Below are 20,192 nucleotides of genomic sequence, written 5' to 3' on the forward strand. Positions count from 1 at the left end.
CTTGGCAATGCTTTTTCGGCGGTGTGGAAGTGCAGCGGTTGCGCTCGGTCGTACGGAGTAGTGGTGCCTTGCTGGACTTTTCTTCTTCGGCCCAAGCCATGGCGTGCCGTACGATTTGTCCATGGGTGGACAGGATCGGTCAGTCTCTGCAGGATCGGGGCCATGAAGAGACAGGAAGCAAAGGGCTTGCTACCTTTTGGTCCAGATGGCAGTTTCTTCTGGATCGGCCGGCGCCTTGGTGACGTGGAGATGGTCTGTTGCTGGGTTACACATCTCGTCGATACCCAAAGTTGCTACATAGGCTCTCGGGGGGAGTGGGTGTAGGGGAAGAGGTGAGGTCGAGTTCCGTCTCATTCTCCCCATAGACAATCATTATCTTCTCGTTGCTTATGCGAGTGGACGAGCGGCACTCCAGTGGGAGTCTTTTCATCTACCTGTTGGTGCTGGAGTCTTTGCCAGGACGCCCCCTTTTGTGAAGGGCAACTAGAGAGACGGAGGTCCTCCAGAGCTACATCGGCGCATGCTTCTCTATAGGGCGAGCCACAACGACGTCCCGGAGTTGATTGCATTTATCGAGACGGTCGTGATGCGGGGATTCTGTTTCCGCCTTGTTTGTAGTCGCCCTGGGGGCCGTATCACAGAAGCTCAAGCTAGCACATACGCACTTGTACCGTCGTGTCTACCATAATATTGAGAGCATGCTTCCTCAAAAAACGTCACCAGGTTCTCCGTTTGAACGGGCACCCATTTACCAGACACACGGAAGCAATACTAACCATTTCCAGGGTAGTTTTTCATCGCTGCATCTAGTTCAGAGGAAACAGTTGGCCTTGGGATATGCGAGATTCTCATACTCGGGGTCTCCCCTATTCCATCAACAATTATCCGCACATTAAAAAAAAGCCCGCTTAGTGGTACGCGTCATTACAAGTATAACTTTTACAGCTTGTTTCTAGTATAGTGCCACGCGGGCAATATATAACAATATGAATAGATGGAACGTTTTGCTGTCGCCAAGTGTTTATACCAACCAGTGCATATCTGTATCTTGTACACCATCAAGTTTACTTTGGTTCCACATAGGAGCAATAGCAAGGAGCCACGTGGATGAAATTTAGAATCTCTATTTATATGTCTGCACAAACACCAAAAGGCTCTCCATTTTAGAAAAGCCGGTGTTTGCCGTTGTTAATTGGAGGACTTATAGATATGATGACGATTGTGTGGCTTGGACAACTTGTGCAAATGCAATCGGAATAGCCCTCAAAACCCCTTGCATCAATCTATGGGCTAGGTTACGCGTCAGTTCCATCAATGTAGTTATGCTACACCCATAATCGTTCATGACAAAGCGATTCGTAATCAGATAGGCAGCAAAATACATTTTACTCGTCAATCAAACAGGTGCATTATAGTATTGTACTGTCACGATGAATCATCTCCGGGCCAAGTGGGCAACCAGGACATAATGGACCTTGGGACCTTTTTTTTTTTTTTTTTTTTTTTTTTTTTTGCTANNTTTTTGCTATTGTCTATCCCGTACTGGAACAGTTTGAGCACTTGTGTCGCACCAGAGTTGTCCTTGGCCATTTACGGACGAGTTCGTCGGGGCAAGCTCGGGATTTGCACTTCATGTTTGATTTTCCGTGCAAGGAAAGTATGTGTTGCGGAATATACCTTGGCCGCGAAGCAATGTTCGTCACTGCCTGGATTTTTATTTTTGTTTTTATTTTTATTATGACAGAAAAAAAAAAAAGAATAAAAAAAAGCAGTCCATAGGCATAAAGCCCTTGTTTGGTGCTTGTCGACAGATGGGTTATGGACTGCAGGGGACACCGGGCACACATTAACAACAAAAGGGCGCAGCAACGTGAGAAACATGATCTACTTTGAAGCAAACAAGTCGCTGCGCTGGTTCGGCCGCAGACACAAGCATTCGTGTCAGATACCCCGGTTTCCCTTGGAAGCAAGGAATTACATGCAATATAATATCGTAAGCATACCCATGATCTGTATATATATAGACATTTTTTCTTCTCTTTGACTTTCACGTCAAGTGTCCACGCCTCTTTTAAGCGTAAATCCTATATGCTATTATTTTTTTTTTTTTTTTTTTTTTTCCTATTTTTCTTGTTTTTGTTGACATACGGACATGACAAAGTCGCCGAAACCAAGAAAAGTCTTTCCCCAACGAGTAAAAGTCTAGAACGTAACGTACCATCGAAGCTAACCTTGTTCGATTTGTCGGTATCGTCGGCGACATGACACCAAGGTGCGAAGGGTGAAACTTTGATGGAATGAACTAGAGAAGAAAAAATAAAAAAAAAGAGTCTGAAAAGGAGACCGAACAAGACGAGTCAGAATGAACGGATCGTCTTGCCTATTCAGAACAATTCTATCCATGGTGCGAACTCACGACGGGAAATGGGCGAGAGCATGAAAAAAAGGAAAAAAAAAGAGTATCTGTTTGCTGTCAATACCAAACCAACATAGTTTAAAATCCCATTTCAACCATGTTTCCATGCCAAAAGGGGGAAGAAGCAAAAGAAAGGTAAACAGGAAAAAAAAAAAAAAAAAAAGAAAAAGAAAACTCCCGAAGCAAATTGTCGTTACGTTTACAAGTCCGCAATGCCGAACTCATCCACCCACCCCCTCCTCCTCAAACCTTCTTTCCCCAAAGAATCTGTCTTTCGCATGTTCGCGTCCGCGGCACCGAAGACCTTTTTTCGGCCAACGCGGCGCGGTAAAAGTGAAAAAAAAAAAGAAAGGAAAAAAAAAAGAGTGGAGCCCTTAAAACGTTCGGTAACACCTGGGAATTCCTTGGCTAAAGAAGGTTTTGTCTTTTTTGTCTGTCTTTTTATAAACCAGATGACACGAACGAAGGGCCATGCAACGCAACCCCAACAAGGTGAGGGGGTTGTCGCGGGGAACGGGGGGAGGGTAGAACACGTAGTTTGACTGAAGCTTTTACAGTGAATAATGTACATCGTGCGCGTACAAAAAAGCAAATACCTGGCTAGTCACATTTTATTGCCCTGAAGTAGAAGGAATAAAGCGGCGTGACAAGCACTGTAACGGCAAGGCCTTTTTTTTTTATTATTTTTTTATTGTTGTTTCCTTTATTGTTTCCTTTAATTGGCAGGGTTTGCAGATGCTTCTACAACAGGGGCCTGGGGAGAGGGAGGTGTTTAATACGTCAAGGGAGTCAGTCGTATTCAGCCACGCCGACAAACGGGCAAGAAAGCCCACACCTACTTGCTCTTTTCCCGCTAATACCTATATGTCACAGTCAAAATGACATTATAGAATAAGAATAAAAATACAAGATTAGATGGAATGGAATGAAGATATGGCGATACACACACACACACACACACACACACACACACACACACACACACACACACACACGCAACGACGCTAGACATAAAAGAAACCCAACAAGGCCCCCAGATATGAGCCAACGTTACCTGATCTCCCTCGTTCGAGTTAGACCCACAGCCCCTGAACGCCCCCCCAGCGTGCAGCTATATCTAGGACAGTAATTAACAAGTAGCTTCTCGGCGGAAGGAAGGTAGAAGGTTTCCTTATTTCTGGCACGGTAGATCGCCTCAAGAGTTTAGGTTAATAAGGCTTAATAAGTTACGTCGTATTTAGTCGCATGGGTGCGATGAGTAAACTTTGCACGGCATTTGCCGTTTAACACCACAGGGTCCTTTTTAGACTTTTGTTGTCGCATGATTAATGACCAATGTGAGCAAATCCACCGACAGTCCCCAACCTTCGTTCGCTCAAGGAAAGCCGGTATCCCATGTCAGGGGGTGTTTATTCTTCTTTTTTCTTCTTCTTGCTGTTGCTGGTTACAGGGAGGGGGTGTGTGCAACACGGTGAACCCAAACCTTGTAAGTAATATATCACAACATGCAGAGGACGTACGTTAATTTCTATTGATAATTCAAGTAGATTTTGGACCCTGTCGTATACAATTTCAGATCGTTGCGGTTCTTCAAATGCACCCCAGACGAAGGAGAAAAAAAAAAAAAGACAAATTAATGAAGGATAAAAATAACAACCATTAATAACAGAGAGCAAGAAGAACCGATGGCACGTTGATGGAGCTGAGCTCTCTCACCCACACGCCCCCCCCCCCCCTTCGGCCTTATGGATTGACAGGGGAAGGGATTAAAGATGCTCCATAAGCTTAACACTTGCAAAGAAAGCGGGATGGGTGTGTACGACAGTACTTTTTTGTGCATGGGAATTCATACAGTACATCGCAGTACTGTGCGATGAGTAAGGGGACGGGGCGCGGCGAAGCATTTCAGTCAGACAAGGCCAATCCCTGGAACAAAGCCCCCATCTTTTGTCATCGGTGAAATTCCCTAGAAGCCCCCCCTTCCCCTTTTGCAATTTCGCCATTGCTTGTCTTTACCACAAGAGAGAAAAGGAAACCCCACGAGGAACATCAGGCGAGGAGAAAACAAAAGAGAGAAGGAAGCAGTGGGGCACGCGGCCGAACTGATTTCTGATCGTATCATCAGAGATTTTGTGACCTATAGTAGCACTTGTTATAGATGGGTATGCACCGTAGTATGTTAAATGGTTCGTTTAGCTTTACGGTCTTTGGGTCGGTAGTATTGTGGATTGTGAGATCGGTCCAGGGAGCAAGAAACAAGATGAGCAGATAATTTGAGGAATTCTTTCCTAAAAAGTAAAAACCCAAGGAGAAAAAGTTCCGAACCTCTTAATCATTGTCACCCAAAAGACTTGATTTTCTTTATTCTTGTCTAATTTTTCATTTTTTTTTTTTTTTTTCTTTTGTCCACTTGCTCTTCTTCTGCCTTGTTGACCTTTGTTCTTTTTTCTTTTTGCTTTCTTTTTGCTGCGCAGGTTGTGACTAACCACTCGATGCTTGCCAAGACCCATGATCCTTGGCAATTAACCCTCGACCAAAGGTGGAACTTTTCACCTTTAAAAAAAATACGTATGTACTTTTCGCACGCCCCCCGCCCACAATCCTAAATCCCTTGTTTTTTTCTTCCAAAGGAGGCAGATGCGTTTCACGGGAATCGCCCGTATCTCCTGTTACTTCGGCTTTACCTCCAATACCCACCCCGACGAATACGGATTCGGTGCAAGAGATGCTTTGTTTTGTTTTCTCCCCCCCCCCTCCTTGTTGCCTGTTTTTGTCCTTTTCTTTTCTAACCCATTCAAACTCACACGACAGGTTTCTCACTGAAGATCCAAAAAACGCTGTGTCTTGTTAAACCAGGTATGCTTCAACTTTAAGTGCAGATCTCGCCCGCTTCCCGTCGATCATTCCCCTCAAGGGTTTGTAAAACACGTATCGAAATGATTAAAAACAAGGGGGACTCTAGGTGACAGCGCACACTTGCTATCCACTCGTTTTATTTATTTACTTTTCTCATAAAATGTCTGATATACGCTTAAAAAAAATCTGCTCAAAAGTTTAAAACTGAGTCTCAATAACGGGTGTAAAGAGTAATTCGAGTAGTTTAGTTTATTCGATTTTATTTTATGTTATTTTCAATATTTTTCAATTCTTTTTTCTTACTGTCTGCTGTTCTTTTGGTCTTGCCCAAACAAATCACCATGCTACCCAGGATAAACCGGAGATGGGATTTTAACATGGGATGAATCCCGTGCCTTGATGACGTATCAGCTACATATCGGGCCCTTTGGACGGGTGCGACTAAATTACCCGAACAGGTCTGGCAACATGGGACAATCTCGGGGACACGACTTCACCCACAGTCCGTCCGCTCGGCCGGCTCCGCGGGCTGGGCCTTAGCATTGAGTTGCAAGCCGGGTTTTTATTTTACCCCCCACTGAGTAGTACACATACTCTATTTAGCATGCAAATTGCTGTTGCGACTCTGTCATCTCCTTTCCATCCAGGGACTTCCCGACTTGTCAAGCACTACATTGGCAACATTGGCAACCTTTTATTTTTATTTTAAACTTTACCCGCATAGCTTTTTACAGTGTTCATGACTTTGTTTTTACTCTTTTTTTTCCCCCCCTCCCTCCTAGACTAAAGTAAATGCAACTGTGTAAGTTGGAGAGTTTGCCCCCATGTCGTTAGTATGTCCGAGATGATCCCGGTGGTTTTGTTCTTCATGCCTCCCCTTTTTTTTTGACTTCTTTTGTCAATTTTTTCTTTTTTCTCCCCTCGGTGAAAAAAACGCCCGTCGGCCGCTAAGGTTACTAGCAACACACAAGTAAAGTTTTTCCTCGTTTATTTGGCCCCATGTCAGTAATAACAATAATAAACAAAAATAAGAGATTCGCCAAGATTTATGTGTCAAAGAGAATTTGCCAAGCGCGCCAAGACAAACGGCAACGCGGTCCCCAAGCATGAATCAGAAAAACCTGGAGATCGAAATACCACCCCTTCCCCCATTCTTCATCTGAACCGGCGCAAGCCCCATCACTTGATTAGGCCGTCCCTTTCAAGAGGCAGAAAGAGACCTGTAGTCGTCAGCATGCAAGTCAAGCCGTTGACCTCCCTGCTATGTTTTAGAGTAGACACCAAGTGGCGCCTTGTGACTGTTTGTTGAGTCCACTTTGGCCAAGGAAATGCCAAATCCAAAATCCCGTTGCACGTCTGTACGCGTTCCCACTAGTAATGCACGATGCTACCCAAGCGTGGCTTTGGTTTTCAGATTTGAAGATCGTGGGAGGGACCATGTCATATTCGTTGCAAAGCTTAGAGACCAAAATAATTTTAATATGTACCAGAAGTGCGACCCCACTAAAAAAAGAATATGTACACGAGGTCGATTGAAAAGAAAACACGCTCAAAGATACCATGATAGGATTCCGTTCTGGAATTCAAAGCCACCCCAAAAATCACTGTAGACACACTCCGAAAAGAGGTTCCTCGAGTCTTGAAGGAAAAAAAAAGAAAATAAAAAAAAAGAAAGAAAAAGGAAGAAAACATGACGCCGGGGCCAATGCAAATCGAATGTCTTTTAGATAATCATAAACATGAAAAAAGGGCCCCACATATCACACCAATGCTGGCTGTATGCAGTTCTCCAAATTTGGTAGAGATGAAACTTGGCGGACTTTCCTAGGAGGATGTTGTCTGCATGAATTTCTTATCCAGGGCTCCCAAAGCACGCACATCTTCGTTGAATTGCTTGAGTGAAGGCAGGGTTTGCTTTTGGGCCCCTGCAGCCAAGGCAGCCGCTGCCATAGCATAGGCCGACGTGCTAGGGGTGTGTTCCCGGCCAATGAGGCGAGGCGAGTTACCAGCGCTGCCGCCTCCCTCGGCTGTGCTTCTGGGGACCTCTGTGGTCGGGTGGAGTAGTGCTGAAAGGCTTGCCTTGTTGCCACTAGGAGCAGGGGCCGGGGCGCTGTCAGAATGCGAAGACCGAGGCGGCGAGACCGAGGTGTGCCTGGTTGGTGGTGTGTTCGTCGGAGGTAGAGCAGGCAACGGGGCTGGGAGTGCCCTGGCGCCCGCAGAACCATGTCTTGGATCGGGCATGTGGTGAGGGTGCAACTGTGAGTCTGTTGACGGGCGCGGTTGCGGCAAGCGCGGGGATCTGTGGGCGGCATATGCGGGCATCAAAGGACCCAAAGGTGGCGTCCTAGACTGAGGAGCGGTCGAAACAGGTGGAGGAAGCGTCCGATCGAACTGAGGCGCAGCTTGAGGAGGAGGGGGCGATGCGTAAGGATAGTGGCCAGGCGGCGGTGCGTGCGGGTGCATATGACCGTGGTGAGGCGGCGGGTAGGCTGGCGGTGCGACTGTGTAGTGTGTGTATGGCGGTGTTGCAGGCGATGCTGGCCAGTGAGGGTAAGCATGCTGCACGTAATGTGGCGGATATGTGTGCGAGCCTGGGTGGAGGTGGTGAGGAGGACCGGCCATGTACGGTGCCTGCTGCATCGGTGCTCTTGTCATGGGCGGCACCTGTGCCTCGCTCATGCTTGATTCTGGGTACAAACCCTTTTCGGGATATATTTGGCGCAAGGCGGGATCCGCTGTTGGTACGGTGAGCTCTGCCTGACCGGCCATGGGCCTCGAGTAATATGAAATCAAGTGCAAATGTTGGCCTGTCGAGGTTGTGATGCTGAAAGACTGCTTCATCAGACCGTCCGCCTTGTATCTGTAGCCATCGGGCTCTGTCTCGTCTTGGGATCCGTCGCTACCGCGGCCCGAGTCGGGAGTCTTGCCGGCGCCTCTCCTCGCGTTACCAAAGCCACCTCCCCTCTTGCCCTCCATCTCGCGGTATGTGAGGAAGCTTCCGGATACTCTGCTGGCGCTCCATGACTTTCCATCTGTCCATCTCCTCATGCCGGCTTCCCTCTCGTCCCAAACAAAGACTGATCCGGAGCGTATTGACTGACGTTCCTTTTCTGAAAGTCTCCGTTGAACACGAGGCAGGAGACCTACTCTGCAAGCCTCGAATAGCTTTATGGCATCGGCAGGCGTCCTGACGAAGCCGTGGTATGTTTCCATCATTTTGATGTATATGCGTGTATGTGTGTGTTTGCTCCGTATGTATGTGTATGTGTATGTGTATGTGTAAAGTAAAAAGGTGTAACGTGTGCCCGTACTGTCGTGGTTGGCTTGGGTTTAAGATGACGGGCAAAGACGAAAGATAGAAGGGATGACTTTCCAAACAAAAAGGCGACCTAAGGGAACGTTGCCGATCGGTTGGGGCCAGGCTGTAGCTTATTTTAAGAGGAGCTGAACCATGCAAAGAACGACGTAGTGTCGGCCAAGATGCGCACAGTAAAGAGTGGTCAAAATGCCATGCCTGAGAGGGATAGACTCGTGCAAGTGGAGAACGCGGACCACTTCCCAAATGAGGTTTTGGTTTGGGTTGGGTGGTGTGTGGACACGAGTGGGCGTGCTAAGCAAAAATTCCCCACAGCGCGGCGCCGCAGACCCTGGTAGCAGAGATCCGTTGGGCCTTGGCGTTTCTGGTGTGATGGCAAGTCTAGTCGAGCAGCGCGGCGGACGGCGGCCGAATTGCGAGTCGAGTCGAGCTGATGGGTGGTCGGTCTACCAGGGCCCTCGATGAGACGCAAGTCGCGAGACCACAAAGTCAAGTGGTGTTATTTCTGTGGGACCCTCAGACTTGGCAGTTAGTGACGGGGATAAGTCAATCGGAATGGTGGGCGACGTGACAGAAGCTTAATCCAAGCAGCCTTCAGACACGCGGCGTAAGGGGCGGTCTTGTTCAAGTGTTGGATCGGTCGGGCTTCGGGCGCCCCCCTTTGTTTCCCAATCCGCGCAGAATCTTAACTGTGTGCCGGGATGACGGCACGGGGCAAAAGGAGCGCAACTTGCAACTCGATGCCTGCCAGGCAGTAGTATCTTCTAGGGTGGGTCCAACGTGGCTACCAGGCAGGCTAGGCAAGCCAACTTGGCTGCTGCTAGGCAAACGGGACGGACGTACGAGACGTGCAAGGTCTGAAAGGGTATTTTGTTTTCTTGCTTTCCCTTTCCCTTTTCCCACCGATGCAAGTCTTGTCCAAAGGGAGCGATCGCCACAGCACCCACTTTAACGCTGTGACTGAGTAATGGGTTTGAATGCCTTTCGGCAGTTCTCGTACTTGACTTTTCATCCTGCTTTGAAATAACCCCCCCTTTGTGGTGAAATGATGACTAACAGAGCGAAAAAAATGATAAATTGAACTGCTAACCAGAGGCAGGAAAAGATCGAAGGGAGAAAATCTTTTTGGGCAAGGATGGAATGTCTGCTTTTTCGAAATATCGAGTAATGATGACTTTGATGACGACGGGGGAAAGAAGGGAAAGGCAGAAAGCAACACGAGACAGAAGGGGGGGAAAAAAAAAGAGAAAATAAAATAAAATAAAACAAAACCCAAGATACATACCAATATAGCGAGGCAAAAGGCAAAAAAATGCGCTCGGTTGTTGAAAAGGTGGTTTTTCTGTTCACAAGTCAAACGTTGGTCCAAGATGCGAGTGTCTTGGATTTTATTATTTCGTAGCCAAGCTCTCCCGCCAAGGTTGCAAAATCCGAACCTTGGTGTTCGGCCGTTTGACGATGATGTCGAGACCTGCGCAAGAGGTCACAGAAACGATGAGAGTAGGGTAAACACAAAAAAATAATCTCGTCTCCTGTCCCGATGTGCTGAGTATTGTCGCCCGATAAAAAGGCCGACGGGCGGAAGGGAAACAAGGTGCGTTGCGGTGCTTCTTTTGAGACGCACGTTTAAATGTGATTTTTTCTTGAGGTGCTTGGGTGATCGCTCCACTTTCCCTTTCTTTTTCTTTTCTTATTCTTTTCTTTTCTCCAGATGCAGGAAGGTACGCCCCAAGAAAAATTAAGACGACTCAAGCAAACAAACGGTGTAATGTACCGTAGCTGAGGTACAGGTAAGTAGAAGATGGGTACCTGGGCTTGTCGAAGGGGCCCAGAAGGTTGTCGCCCAAATTTTGGCTTTTGCACTAATAAACGAAAAGATTTTTTTTAAAAAAAGGATAAAAAAGAAATTTTTAATTTCTTTTTTTAAAAAAAAGCAAGCTCCCTTCAATTTTTAGTCTGACTCTCTTCTGTGGGCGGATGCAACGGGGTGCAAACGGCCAACCAACTCAAATCTCGTTGGGTTGGCTGCTTTGCTGAACTGTTTGCTTCGTTTAGACTGGCGACGGCGATGCTGCAGCCAAGCGGTACATGTCTCGGAGCCAGAGTGAGAGATGCTTGAAGTGTAGCAGTTTCTCAATGCCTTTGTGATACGCTGCTGCTGAAGTCCAAGGACGGTTCGGTGCACCCTGGCGAGTCTGGGTGTGAAGTCGGTTCGAGTTCAGAAGATGGTTGTTGCCGATGAAGGGCGCTGTCCTATCTTCTTATTTTATGGGTTTACTTGTTTCATCCCTCGATCCCTCAATTCAGTGATATCCCTAGCTAGAGTCTCGTAGGCGATAGATGCGGTAGGTATGTTGGTGTGTCTCAGTTACTTGTTGTCTTAGATGTCCCTGATCGATTATCAGTATCGATGAAAGGATACTCAATGCATGCATAAAGAAAAGATAAAAGAATAAAAAAGAGACAAGCAGGATCGTCTGGACTTGTAGAATAGAAACATAAGAAGGGCGAGCGGGCTGGTGATGGTTAATAAAAAGGCCCGCACCGTCACGTCAGCGGATGGATTGGATTGGATGGGATGGGATGGGATGAGACGAGCAAGAGTACAGCGAGCCAAAGGCCAAGAAGGTCTTACTTGCGGCTGCCTTTGCGGTTGCTCGGTAGCGGTATAGTACTCTGTTTAGAGTACCAAGCAGCACAAAGAACCGAGACCAAGCCTTCTCGGCGTTAGACAGCCAGGCTGGGGCTTGGGGCTGGACAAAGAGGGGGACGATGAGAGAGGGAAATGCCTTAGTGGAGGGATGCCTGCACACCCATAATTACCATACATACGCCCAAGAAAAGAAAAGTCAAGAATGCTTGCTAGGTACAATCCAGTACACAACAAAAGCCACTTTTGCGCCGTAGCTGCCAATCGCGAGCCGCCGGTGAGGCGGCGGGCGTAATGCTTGACATGGGAATTGGTAAAATTTCAAGCTTATTTTGCATGACCCACCCGCCCAGATTCTTGGTGCCTGCCGCCAAGCTTACCATCCTTGAGCCAGGAAGGGAGTTAATCTGCGTGCGACTTGTGTACATCGTACGCCGAGAAGAGGTGGTGGTGTGGAGACCTTGGTTCTTACAGCCCCGCTGCCCGCCCCAGGTTGCAGTACCCTTGGCGTTGTGGCTAAGTAACATTTTCGTACCTCTTGGGCTATTAATTGCTTTATTGTGGTAATGTAGGATCAAGTCTGCGACTTGGGTGTGTGATGTTTGTTTATTACTTTACTTTTCCCAGCATTCCCAAGCCAGGCACCATCCGTCAACCCTTGGGCAATTAACCTTTCGGGCCCGTTAGCACCGGTTGGCGGCGCTAAACTGCCATATCTACCCGACTGTCCGGCGTTTGAGTGAATCGAGTAAGTGAGAACCCAGAGGACGCTTTAACTCCACTGTCATGGTATGTGATTTCATGAAAGTAAAGTAAAAAAAAAAAAAAAAAAAAAAACTATAAGCAAAAATCCTGGCATTTGTATAGTTTATTTTTATTTCATTTTGACTCCTTTAGCTCTATGGTACCCTTTCTCTCGGGCCATTACTTAGTCATTACGTACGTATAGCTGGCTGGTTGCTTGCACATTATTTTGCACCGCCGGTGCTATATTCGTGCGAGCGTCTTCCCGGCGAGCTGCCATGTCTGTTAAAAGCCGAAATTTTGAAAGAGGGGTCCACTTGGAATGGGGGTGTGTGGACGCCAAGGTACCACATGTTACCAGTAATCGTGTCTTCTCCCCACTCAAACGACTCCCCACCTCCCAATTCAAGGCAACGACTTACGCTGCAACCGCACTGCTGCTTTGCTCATGCCATCATGTCATCCCTTGTGTGGTTGCCCGTAACCCAAGACTGGGTGCTGACAGTCAGGCGCTGCCTGCGCTGCGGACCGGGTGCAGTCCGAGATCATGCGCTGCACATTCCGAACCCTTACAACCAGAGCAAGATGATGGTTCTTGGATGATAAATTTTACGTTTGCACAAGATTAAAAGGCGACGAGCCGGTCAGCAAGCATAATCTGGGTTCCAGATTACTACAGTTATGCCTCTTGTTTTTTTTTTTTTTTTTTTTTTTTTTTTTTTTTTTTTTTTTTTTTTTTTTTTAACTATTCAGGACTGGAAAATTAGGAAACCTTATTCATAGTAGACAATCAAGACAAAAAAACTCAAAATCTACCCACCCCGTTTTTTTTTTCTTTTTTCGTCTGTTCGTTGCTTCATCCTTAATCCTTGGCGGTTATATGCAGCACGCGGCCGGAGTATTCCCAGAAACCGGGCGGGCATCTTTCGCCGTTGGACACCGGCGCAGGTTAGTTGCAGAAAACCAAATTGCATGCTAACGTAACTTGCAAGCGGCGCTATTGGAAACAAGAACAACCAGCAAAGTAAAAAAACTTGACTAATAAAACAATGGAGAATATTATTTTAGTAACAACTTGCTCGATGACACACACACGAAGGGGGGAAAAAAAGGTGAGATGCTGCTCACTAAAGCAAAACAGCACGTTTTACAGAACAACAACCGTCAATAGCCTGGGTGCGAGTTTATTACTCTTATTAGCGTGAACTTCGGTGCCACAGGACTCGGTTGACGAATTTTTGACCGTAGGCGGAATTTGCCGTTTCTGGCTTTGGCAGATCAATCTGCCTTTTCCCAAACCCTGCATGGGTGGAACTAAGGGTGCAATGGAAGGTTTCTCACATCGACCTCGACAACGTTTGCTGCGACCCAAGAAGTGTCTTGACTTCGAGGCAAGGAAACACACCTAGGTACCCCACCAGTTTGAGTAAAAATAAAATAAAAATAATAAGCATGAGTTGGACGACGAGTCATGACCCCCTCCCCTCCTTGATTGTTTCTACCACTGATTACTCTATTGCGAGCAACGGAGCAGGGGTCGAGGGGGGTTCCCGCTTCCTCGCTCTTACCCGTCTTGTCTAATCTTGCTCGGGTCAGCCTTTGGGCTCGATTTGGGGGCGCCCGAAGTTTCCTAAAATTGAATCGGGGTTTAGTGAGACTCAGATAGAGAAAGGGAGGGGGGGCTGACAAGACGCAATGCTTATTTTGTCCCATTGGCCCCCAAAAAAGATGGAGGAGAACAAATGGGAAAAGAAATGGTAGCCCAGACACGCCAAAGGCGTCATGTGGGCGGGTACTTGACACCACGCGATCCAGAGGGACGCGCCGGGTTAATTTGTGATTAATACCACGTAAACATTCGACCAAAAAGCCTACTGGCGCGGCACTCTCCGTTCAGGGTTTACCTTTGCCGGGGCTTGCCTTGTTTCTAACTGCAGACTGCACCATCCCCGTCCCATTAAGCTTTTCTTTTTTTCTGTTGATTTTTTTTTTTCTCTCTTCAATGAAAATGGACATAAACGCCCGTCGGTGGTAAGGGATCCCAACCTTGAGCTCGGTGATATGCAGGTCAAGTACTCCGTACTTTCTTAAATTTTTTCCCGTCTTCCTTAATGTTTATCCTGTCCAATCAGCCTGAACCTTGTTCTTCGGTCCTTTTGCACAGCCATTTCCGCGGTTTTGGTTTGGCAGCTGGGACGAAAAAGAAGGCTAGACGATGGTGAGGTGAAGTGAAGTTGAGGTGGAAGCGCTGCGCTAAGCCGCCCTTTTCTCCTTCTCCCCCACCGTCATAAGGACAGCGCCTCATACCAACGCCTCATGGCCCTTTTTTGTCTGTTATTGCCATGTCAGAGTCTATCTCCATTGGGATGACACACATAAGCAAACCAAGATGCTCGTAACAGGACCTTGCATACTGAATCAACACAGATTCGGAAACAGTCAAATCGTCAGCCCCCTGGGGTTAGCATGTCTAAAGGTGTCTGACATATTGCCACAGAGCATCACCACTGTCATCATCGATCCCACACGGAACCTCGATTGTTGACATGAACCAACAGACGCCAACGTGGGCGCCAAAACCAAGCTTAGCCTCAGGATTTCGGCCGAAAAGTGTCTCACAGGGCGGTCTTTTTTGTCTGTTCGTTCTTTTCGTTTACCAAGTTTACGTTATCAAGCTTTCTTAATTTCTCTCTCTCTTTCTTTTTATTTTTTTCTTTCTTGTCCTTCGTGGCATAGACTCAGCGGTCTGGACAAGGCTGTGCACAATAATACCCCTGGCAAGGAAACGGTACCGGGCTTACAGTGTGTACCGGCATAGCCTGACTTCTATCGGTAACCACCTTGGTGCATCTGTGTATTTGTGTCCGTCGGACAGATACGAGTAAAAAGATAGAAAAATAAAGGTCAAATTATTTCTATTGGTATGACAACATTTCTCGATCTGCACACGGCTGCATGGCTCTTCGCGTCACGCGGCAAGGAGCCTCGGGGTTCTTTTCCCTCCCTGGGAAGCGAGGGATTGTACAGCCTGGCGACCTGACTACAATAGTGAAATTTGCATGCTTAACAACAGGTCTCCACTAGCTCGGTACTCTCTATCTCTCCCTCCCCGTCCCTCTTCTCTTGATTTGCTGACAATAAAGTCTTTGCTTACAGTAGAGTCAAATCCCGAGACAGGCACATGAAAATATAATACGCCACGATGCAAGGAGAGTTGTGGATAATGCTTACTTGTTTTTCACCCTAATCCGACCTCACATGCGAGAATCGCTTCCTTTTCTGACTGGCCACGGCGTATAAGTAACTTCATTATCACTCACCACACCCACACCATAAGCACATCTGAACAAGCAAAGTGTCACTTTTTTGACTGCTGCTTCGCCTCTTCGGGTAGCGGTATTACAAACTCGCGAAACCGAACGAAGGGGTCGGCTTTCGTCGGAAGCCCTGCTCGAATTAGCAAAGGCTAGAGTAAGTGAAATGTAGCACAAATCGGTGAGCATGACTCTTTTCTTGCTGTTTGCCGCTGCCCACCCCTACAAGAAAAATCAATAGAAAGAGAAAAAAGAGATATAGCCGTTTCTGGTTACAAGTGTCGGAGTAGAACGGCGGACAATCGGGGATCGGCTGCTAGAACGACCTGGAACGGTAAGGCGCCGAGCTTGGGTTTCGGGAAATCTGCAGCAGGAAGCCTTGAATGGGCCTTGACTGAGCTTGGAGTCTAGGTTTGCGGACTCTCGGATCAGTGCGATATACTCCGTGCCTATCCGTTGAACCCGCGTGATGTCTGCGATTCCGAGTCCTGCCAAGGTTTGCTAGATACAGTATCTGTCAAGTATTGGAAAAGCTTCGGTTGAAGAAGGGAAAGACTAGTAAAGTAACAAAAATGCTAACTACCAACATGTGAACAGGAAATACACGAGAATCTAACTTTCCGAATATGCATATATGCATATTTTAACTTTTGTAATAAGAATCGGGAAGATTTGAGTTGGGACCAGCTTGACCGTTTACTACGACGTGCAGCTAGGCTATGATCTCCGCCGGGTATACTTTGCCATTCGCATCTAAGTGAAAGAGAACACCTGAACAATATAAGCTCAAATTCATAGTCCCGCTAAAAAGAGCTGAGAAATAACCTGATAAGAGGAAAAAAAAAAAACCGAGTAAGGAATGGACTGACAATAAGGACTAGGCTCATCCTCGTCTAGTCTAATTGCCCCCGTTCACACCCTCTTCCAAGCTTGGCCGTATTATACTTAAACGAGTGATACTGTACGCGTAAGTAGTATATGAAGGGGCGAAAGAAAAGAAACCAAGAGAGCATGTAACTTCGCTACTCGGATGCATCTTACATCACGTACGTTGGAACCTAGCCGATAATTCCTGTCCCCCTTGTCACGCTTGTCTCCCACTTTCCGTACCTTCGGACTCCAATCTCGCGCGTAATGCCCGGGGGGGGGGGAACAGGACAGCACGGCCTAACCGGCACGTCGGACCACATGGGGCCAGGTGGATGGGCTCGGTTGGGATAACGCCCTTCTCTTGCGCTGCCTACTTGTACTTACTGCACCCGCGTACTTTGCTGTGCTTATCCGCCGGGTGGAACGTGATCAGCGAGACACAAATCAAACTTGCCCTGGCTGGTCCGGCTGCGTACCTACTCCATAATGATCGGCAAAGTGCCTTTGAATCAAGTTGGTTATCTTCGTTTGCTTGCTTCTTCCAAGAGCCTGGAAAAAAAAAAGACGCGAAAGTAAATGGGGAATGATACAATGCATTCCAGTCCATTTTGGGAAATGCCTGCATAGTCCGTCCGTATTACCGGTGATCAAGTATCTCTTTATTTCGCCTTTTTTTTTTTAATCATTTTTTCCCCCTCGTCTTTTCCCCATTTCTCCCCTTGATTCTTTATCAGTCTTGGCACATCCTCATCCGTGCAATGGAAACAGATGGGGCGCGTAGAAATTATCGAGAATATGAATGGGGGATTGAAAGGATGATCTATAGGCTTGGCATGAGAGGGGCTGCTTCGCAACGCGCACACGCTGGTCTCCGTTTTTTTTTTTTTTTTTTTTTTTTTTTTTTTTCAAGTCAGTCAAGTCAAGCCTAGCCCTTGATGCATAACACTAATGTTTCTTCTTGTCTTGGGGAGGGACTGCCGCACCTCAAAATGTATGCTTATTTTTTATTTATTAATTATTTCCCCCCCCCTCTCATTACCCCTCCCATCGTCCAATGGGATCGCTCAAAGGTAGATCTGACGGCATCAACTCAAAAAATCGGCCGCAACGAATTAAAAGACACGAAAAGAACACTTGGCTTTTGCCACTTAACCGGGTCAGTCAGTCAGCCTTGACCGTTCTAAGCAGAATTTCCGAGATAAAGATGCAAAATAGTAAAAAATTCCATCGATTTTCGAGAAGGCAAAAAGTGGATTCACAAGTCGCACGGAAGCAAGATAATAAGATGTGGCTTGCTCAAGGTCTCTCAAGTTTGCTCAACTTGACCTCCGAAGCATCGGCGCCAGCAAGATTAGGGTAAAGCCTAGCTTTTACAGCCGTAATCCCCACACGAGAAAACGACGGAGAAAAAAAAAAGAAAGAGGTTCCATGACAATGCGGTATCTTATTCTCAGCCGTTGACGGTCATGCAGGTCTCAGGCGCGTCGCTTCGTTCGCTATTTTGCACTATCGCTTCAGCTGCTGGGTCCTTTTTTTTTTTTTTTTTTTTTACGGTGTAGCTCGGAGGGTTCGGTACTAAACCACCCCCCACCCCGGCTCTCGTGCCACAAGCTCTCCACACCTGTGTCATTTTGCAAGGGTGGCCAGAGGAACAACGAAAAAAAAAGGCAGTGCGAAGAAAGCCAAGAGCAAAACAATAACAAGAGCATAAAAGCTGAAGAACAAGTTTGCCGTGGCGTACAGTAAGCCAAGCAAAACCTCTGGCGGTCAGCCCCTCCCCTACTCCTCGGACCAGCAAAAAAAAAAAAAAAAAAAAAACGCAAACGGACCACATGATGTCGTCTGCCAACAGCACTAGTTTCTTGAAAGGGGGAGCCGGAATGGGCTGGTGTCGTCGTGGTGCGGGTTTATGCCAAGCTTTCCCAGGTCGGTGGTAGCATACCGTAACGTATTCGGAGGAGGCCTTGTCATCGGCAGCTTGTTTTTGTTTGCCTACTCGGGGTCGGCGAAGACGGGCTGAACTACAAAAAGGATATCCGCGGGTTAATGTTTTTGTCATTTGTCACTATGGTCCTCACACCCCTCCCAAAGTTTACGCCAAGGCATCGAGGGCTAGCCAAGCGAGTCAGACGTCACACGAAGTTCCTTGGCTGGGAGCTGGAGGTTAAAGTGCGATAGGTAATGAAGAATAAGACCACAAACAAAAAAACCCCCCGGCGAGCGCGAGACACAAGCCACTGCTTGCTACTGGGTAGGCAGGTAAGCAATATTTCGCTCATGTTCTGTAACCCCAGAATGAAATTTGAGTTCGGACAAAACAAATACGGTAGGTACTTGGTCAACTTTACACACACCAACTGCTGCCAAGATGCCGGCACATCGCCTATTAAGGCTGTTTATTTTACGAGCGCGGCCTCTTTTCTTATCGGCTTACCAGCCATGCATCTTTAGTTGCTTACCCTTACCGTTAATTACCGTTTGGGCTAACTTGGGGTAGGTTTTTGCTGATTTGTCTATACTACTAGGTACGTACATACAGTGCAGTAGTATTACTGGCCTAAGGTTAGGAAAAAAAAGGTAGCCGACCACCCATCCTACTTCATTTCCTCCCCGCTTATTTATGGGCTATGAGTTCTATGACGAGAAACAAAAAAGAGGACACAAACCAATAGCCGACAGACTTGGCGTTCACTGCAAAAGCAGATTACGTCAAAGTGCCCATCAGTCAAATAGCCCCGCTTTAAGCTTAATTCAAAGTCGCAGCTGATGCGATGCACATCTCGTCCCATCGCGCCAAGGGTCATGAGCAACAAAAAAAAAAAAAAAAAATCCAGCTTTCCAACCAACGGGGGAAAAGAAAAGGAAAATAAAAGAAAAATGTCTCACCGCCAAGAAGGAAACAGAATTGACGGCAAAGATAAACTCAATGCGCCAATCTAATCCAATCCTTGGCGGCCAAATAATTTTCCTGTGCCAGACAACGATGAGAGGGATATCGCTCCCACAGTTCGTAGTAAAATATTTTAGAGTTAATAAACGTTCCATTTGCATGTTGGCATTGTGTTGTTAGTTGCTGTGAGTGGAGACCGGAATTGGTAGGACAATAATTCAACCGCCGGATTTGAACTGAACAGAAATAAAAATAAATAAATAAAAATTGAGACAGCTTTCCAAAACGGGTAAAAAGAGCTCATTGCTATCCGTTCCTCCTCTTTTGGTGTCGGTATACAGCCAAGGTAATCCATCACTGCGTAATCCCTCTGTCTCTCTCACCCAGTCGAGGCTTTCCCCTTGTTAAACCAGGCCCGGGGCTGGAAAGCTTTTTCTCTTGGCATGGGAAGCCTTGGCCTATCTTTAGGTGCTAAAACCCTGTTCGAAAGGGAAGGTTAGGGGGCCCCCCACTGATGAGCCCTCTGTGGACACGCGGCAGAACGTTTGTCGAGATTGTCCCATGGCGGCCGGTTTGATTGGAGTAAGATGTCGATGGGAAAGTGGGATGGGGAATCAACAAGGGGGGTAAAGAAGAAAAATTGATGATGTGCCGACTTGTCCGGGTGGTTTGTCTTGGTGACACGTGCATTGCATGTTACAGACGAGATCGTCAAATCATCAAGGTAGTAGTGGACAGAGGGTTGTAATGAATTCTTTTTTTTTTTTTTTTTTTTCTCCCAATCAAAACGTCCGCACAAATTATACCGGCGTGTTAGCAGCCGCGTAATAGTCATCTGCAGTAACCACATAGCCTTAATTCCCACCCAGCTCAAACTGCAAGATTGTTCGGGCCGCAAATTCCAGGCATAGACAACCACGATAACGACACTCAAGCTTGGCAGAGTCCTTTCTTCACCTTCTTTTCCTAGTCGGCAATGTGGAGCTTTTGGTCCGCTACCAAGCATCCTTCCAAGTAGATCCAAGATCTTGGCCATCTCGCTTTTATTATTTTATTTTCCATGCGAACCAACCTTCTCGCTTTGGCTGACGGCAAAGTAAGCAAAGCGTCAGGGCTGTTTTTTTTTTTTTTTTTTT

General features: G+C 46.9%; 2 protein-coding genes across 2 annotated transcripts; both read right to left on the bottom strand.

The window, feature by feature from the left end:
• Positions 1-7,096: 7,096 nt before the first annotated feature.
• Positions 7,097-8,488, bottom strand: PpBr36_06164 (uncharacterized protein; the record flags this gene model as incomplete). The annotated part of the gene is made up of 1 exon (XM_029893311.1): positions 7,097-8,488. One exon carries the CDS (start codon positions 8,486-8,488, stop codon positions 7,097-7,099), a length of 1,392 nt encoding a protein of 463 aa, XP_029745680.1.
• A 7,866-nt stretch (positions 8,489-16,354) lies between these two features.
• Positions 16,355-16,791, bottom strand: PpBr36_06165 (uncharacterized protein; the record flags this gene model as incomplete). Its single annotated transcript, XM_029893312.1, has 2 exons — positions 16,355-16,491; positions 16,551-16,791. 2 exons carry the CDS (start codon positions 16,789-16,791, stop codon positions 16,355-16,357), a joined length of 378 nt encoding a protein of 125 aa, XP_029745679.1.
• Positions 16,792-20,192: the final 3,401 nt, after the last annotated feature.

The sequence above is a fragment of the Pyricularia pennisetigena genome (assembly GCF_004337985.1).
Source record: "Pyricularia pennisetigena strain Br36 chromosome 4 map unlocalized Pyricularia_pennisetigena_Br36_Scf_6, whole genome shotgun sequence".
NCBI classification, from domain to species: Eukaryota; Fungi; Ascomycota; class Sordariomycetes; order Magnaporthales; family Pyriculariaceae; genus Pyricularia; species Pyricularia pennisetigena.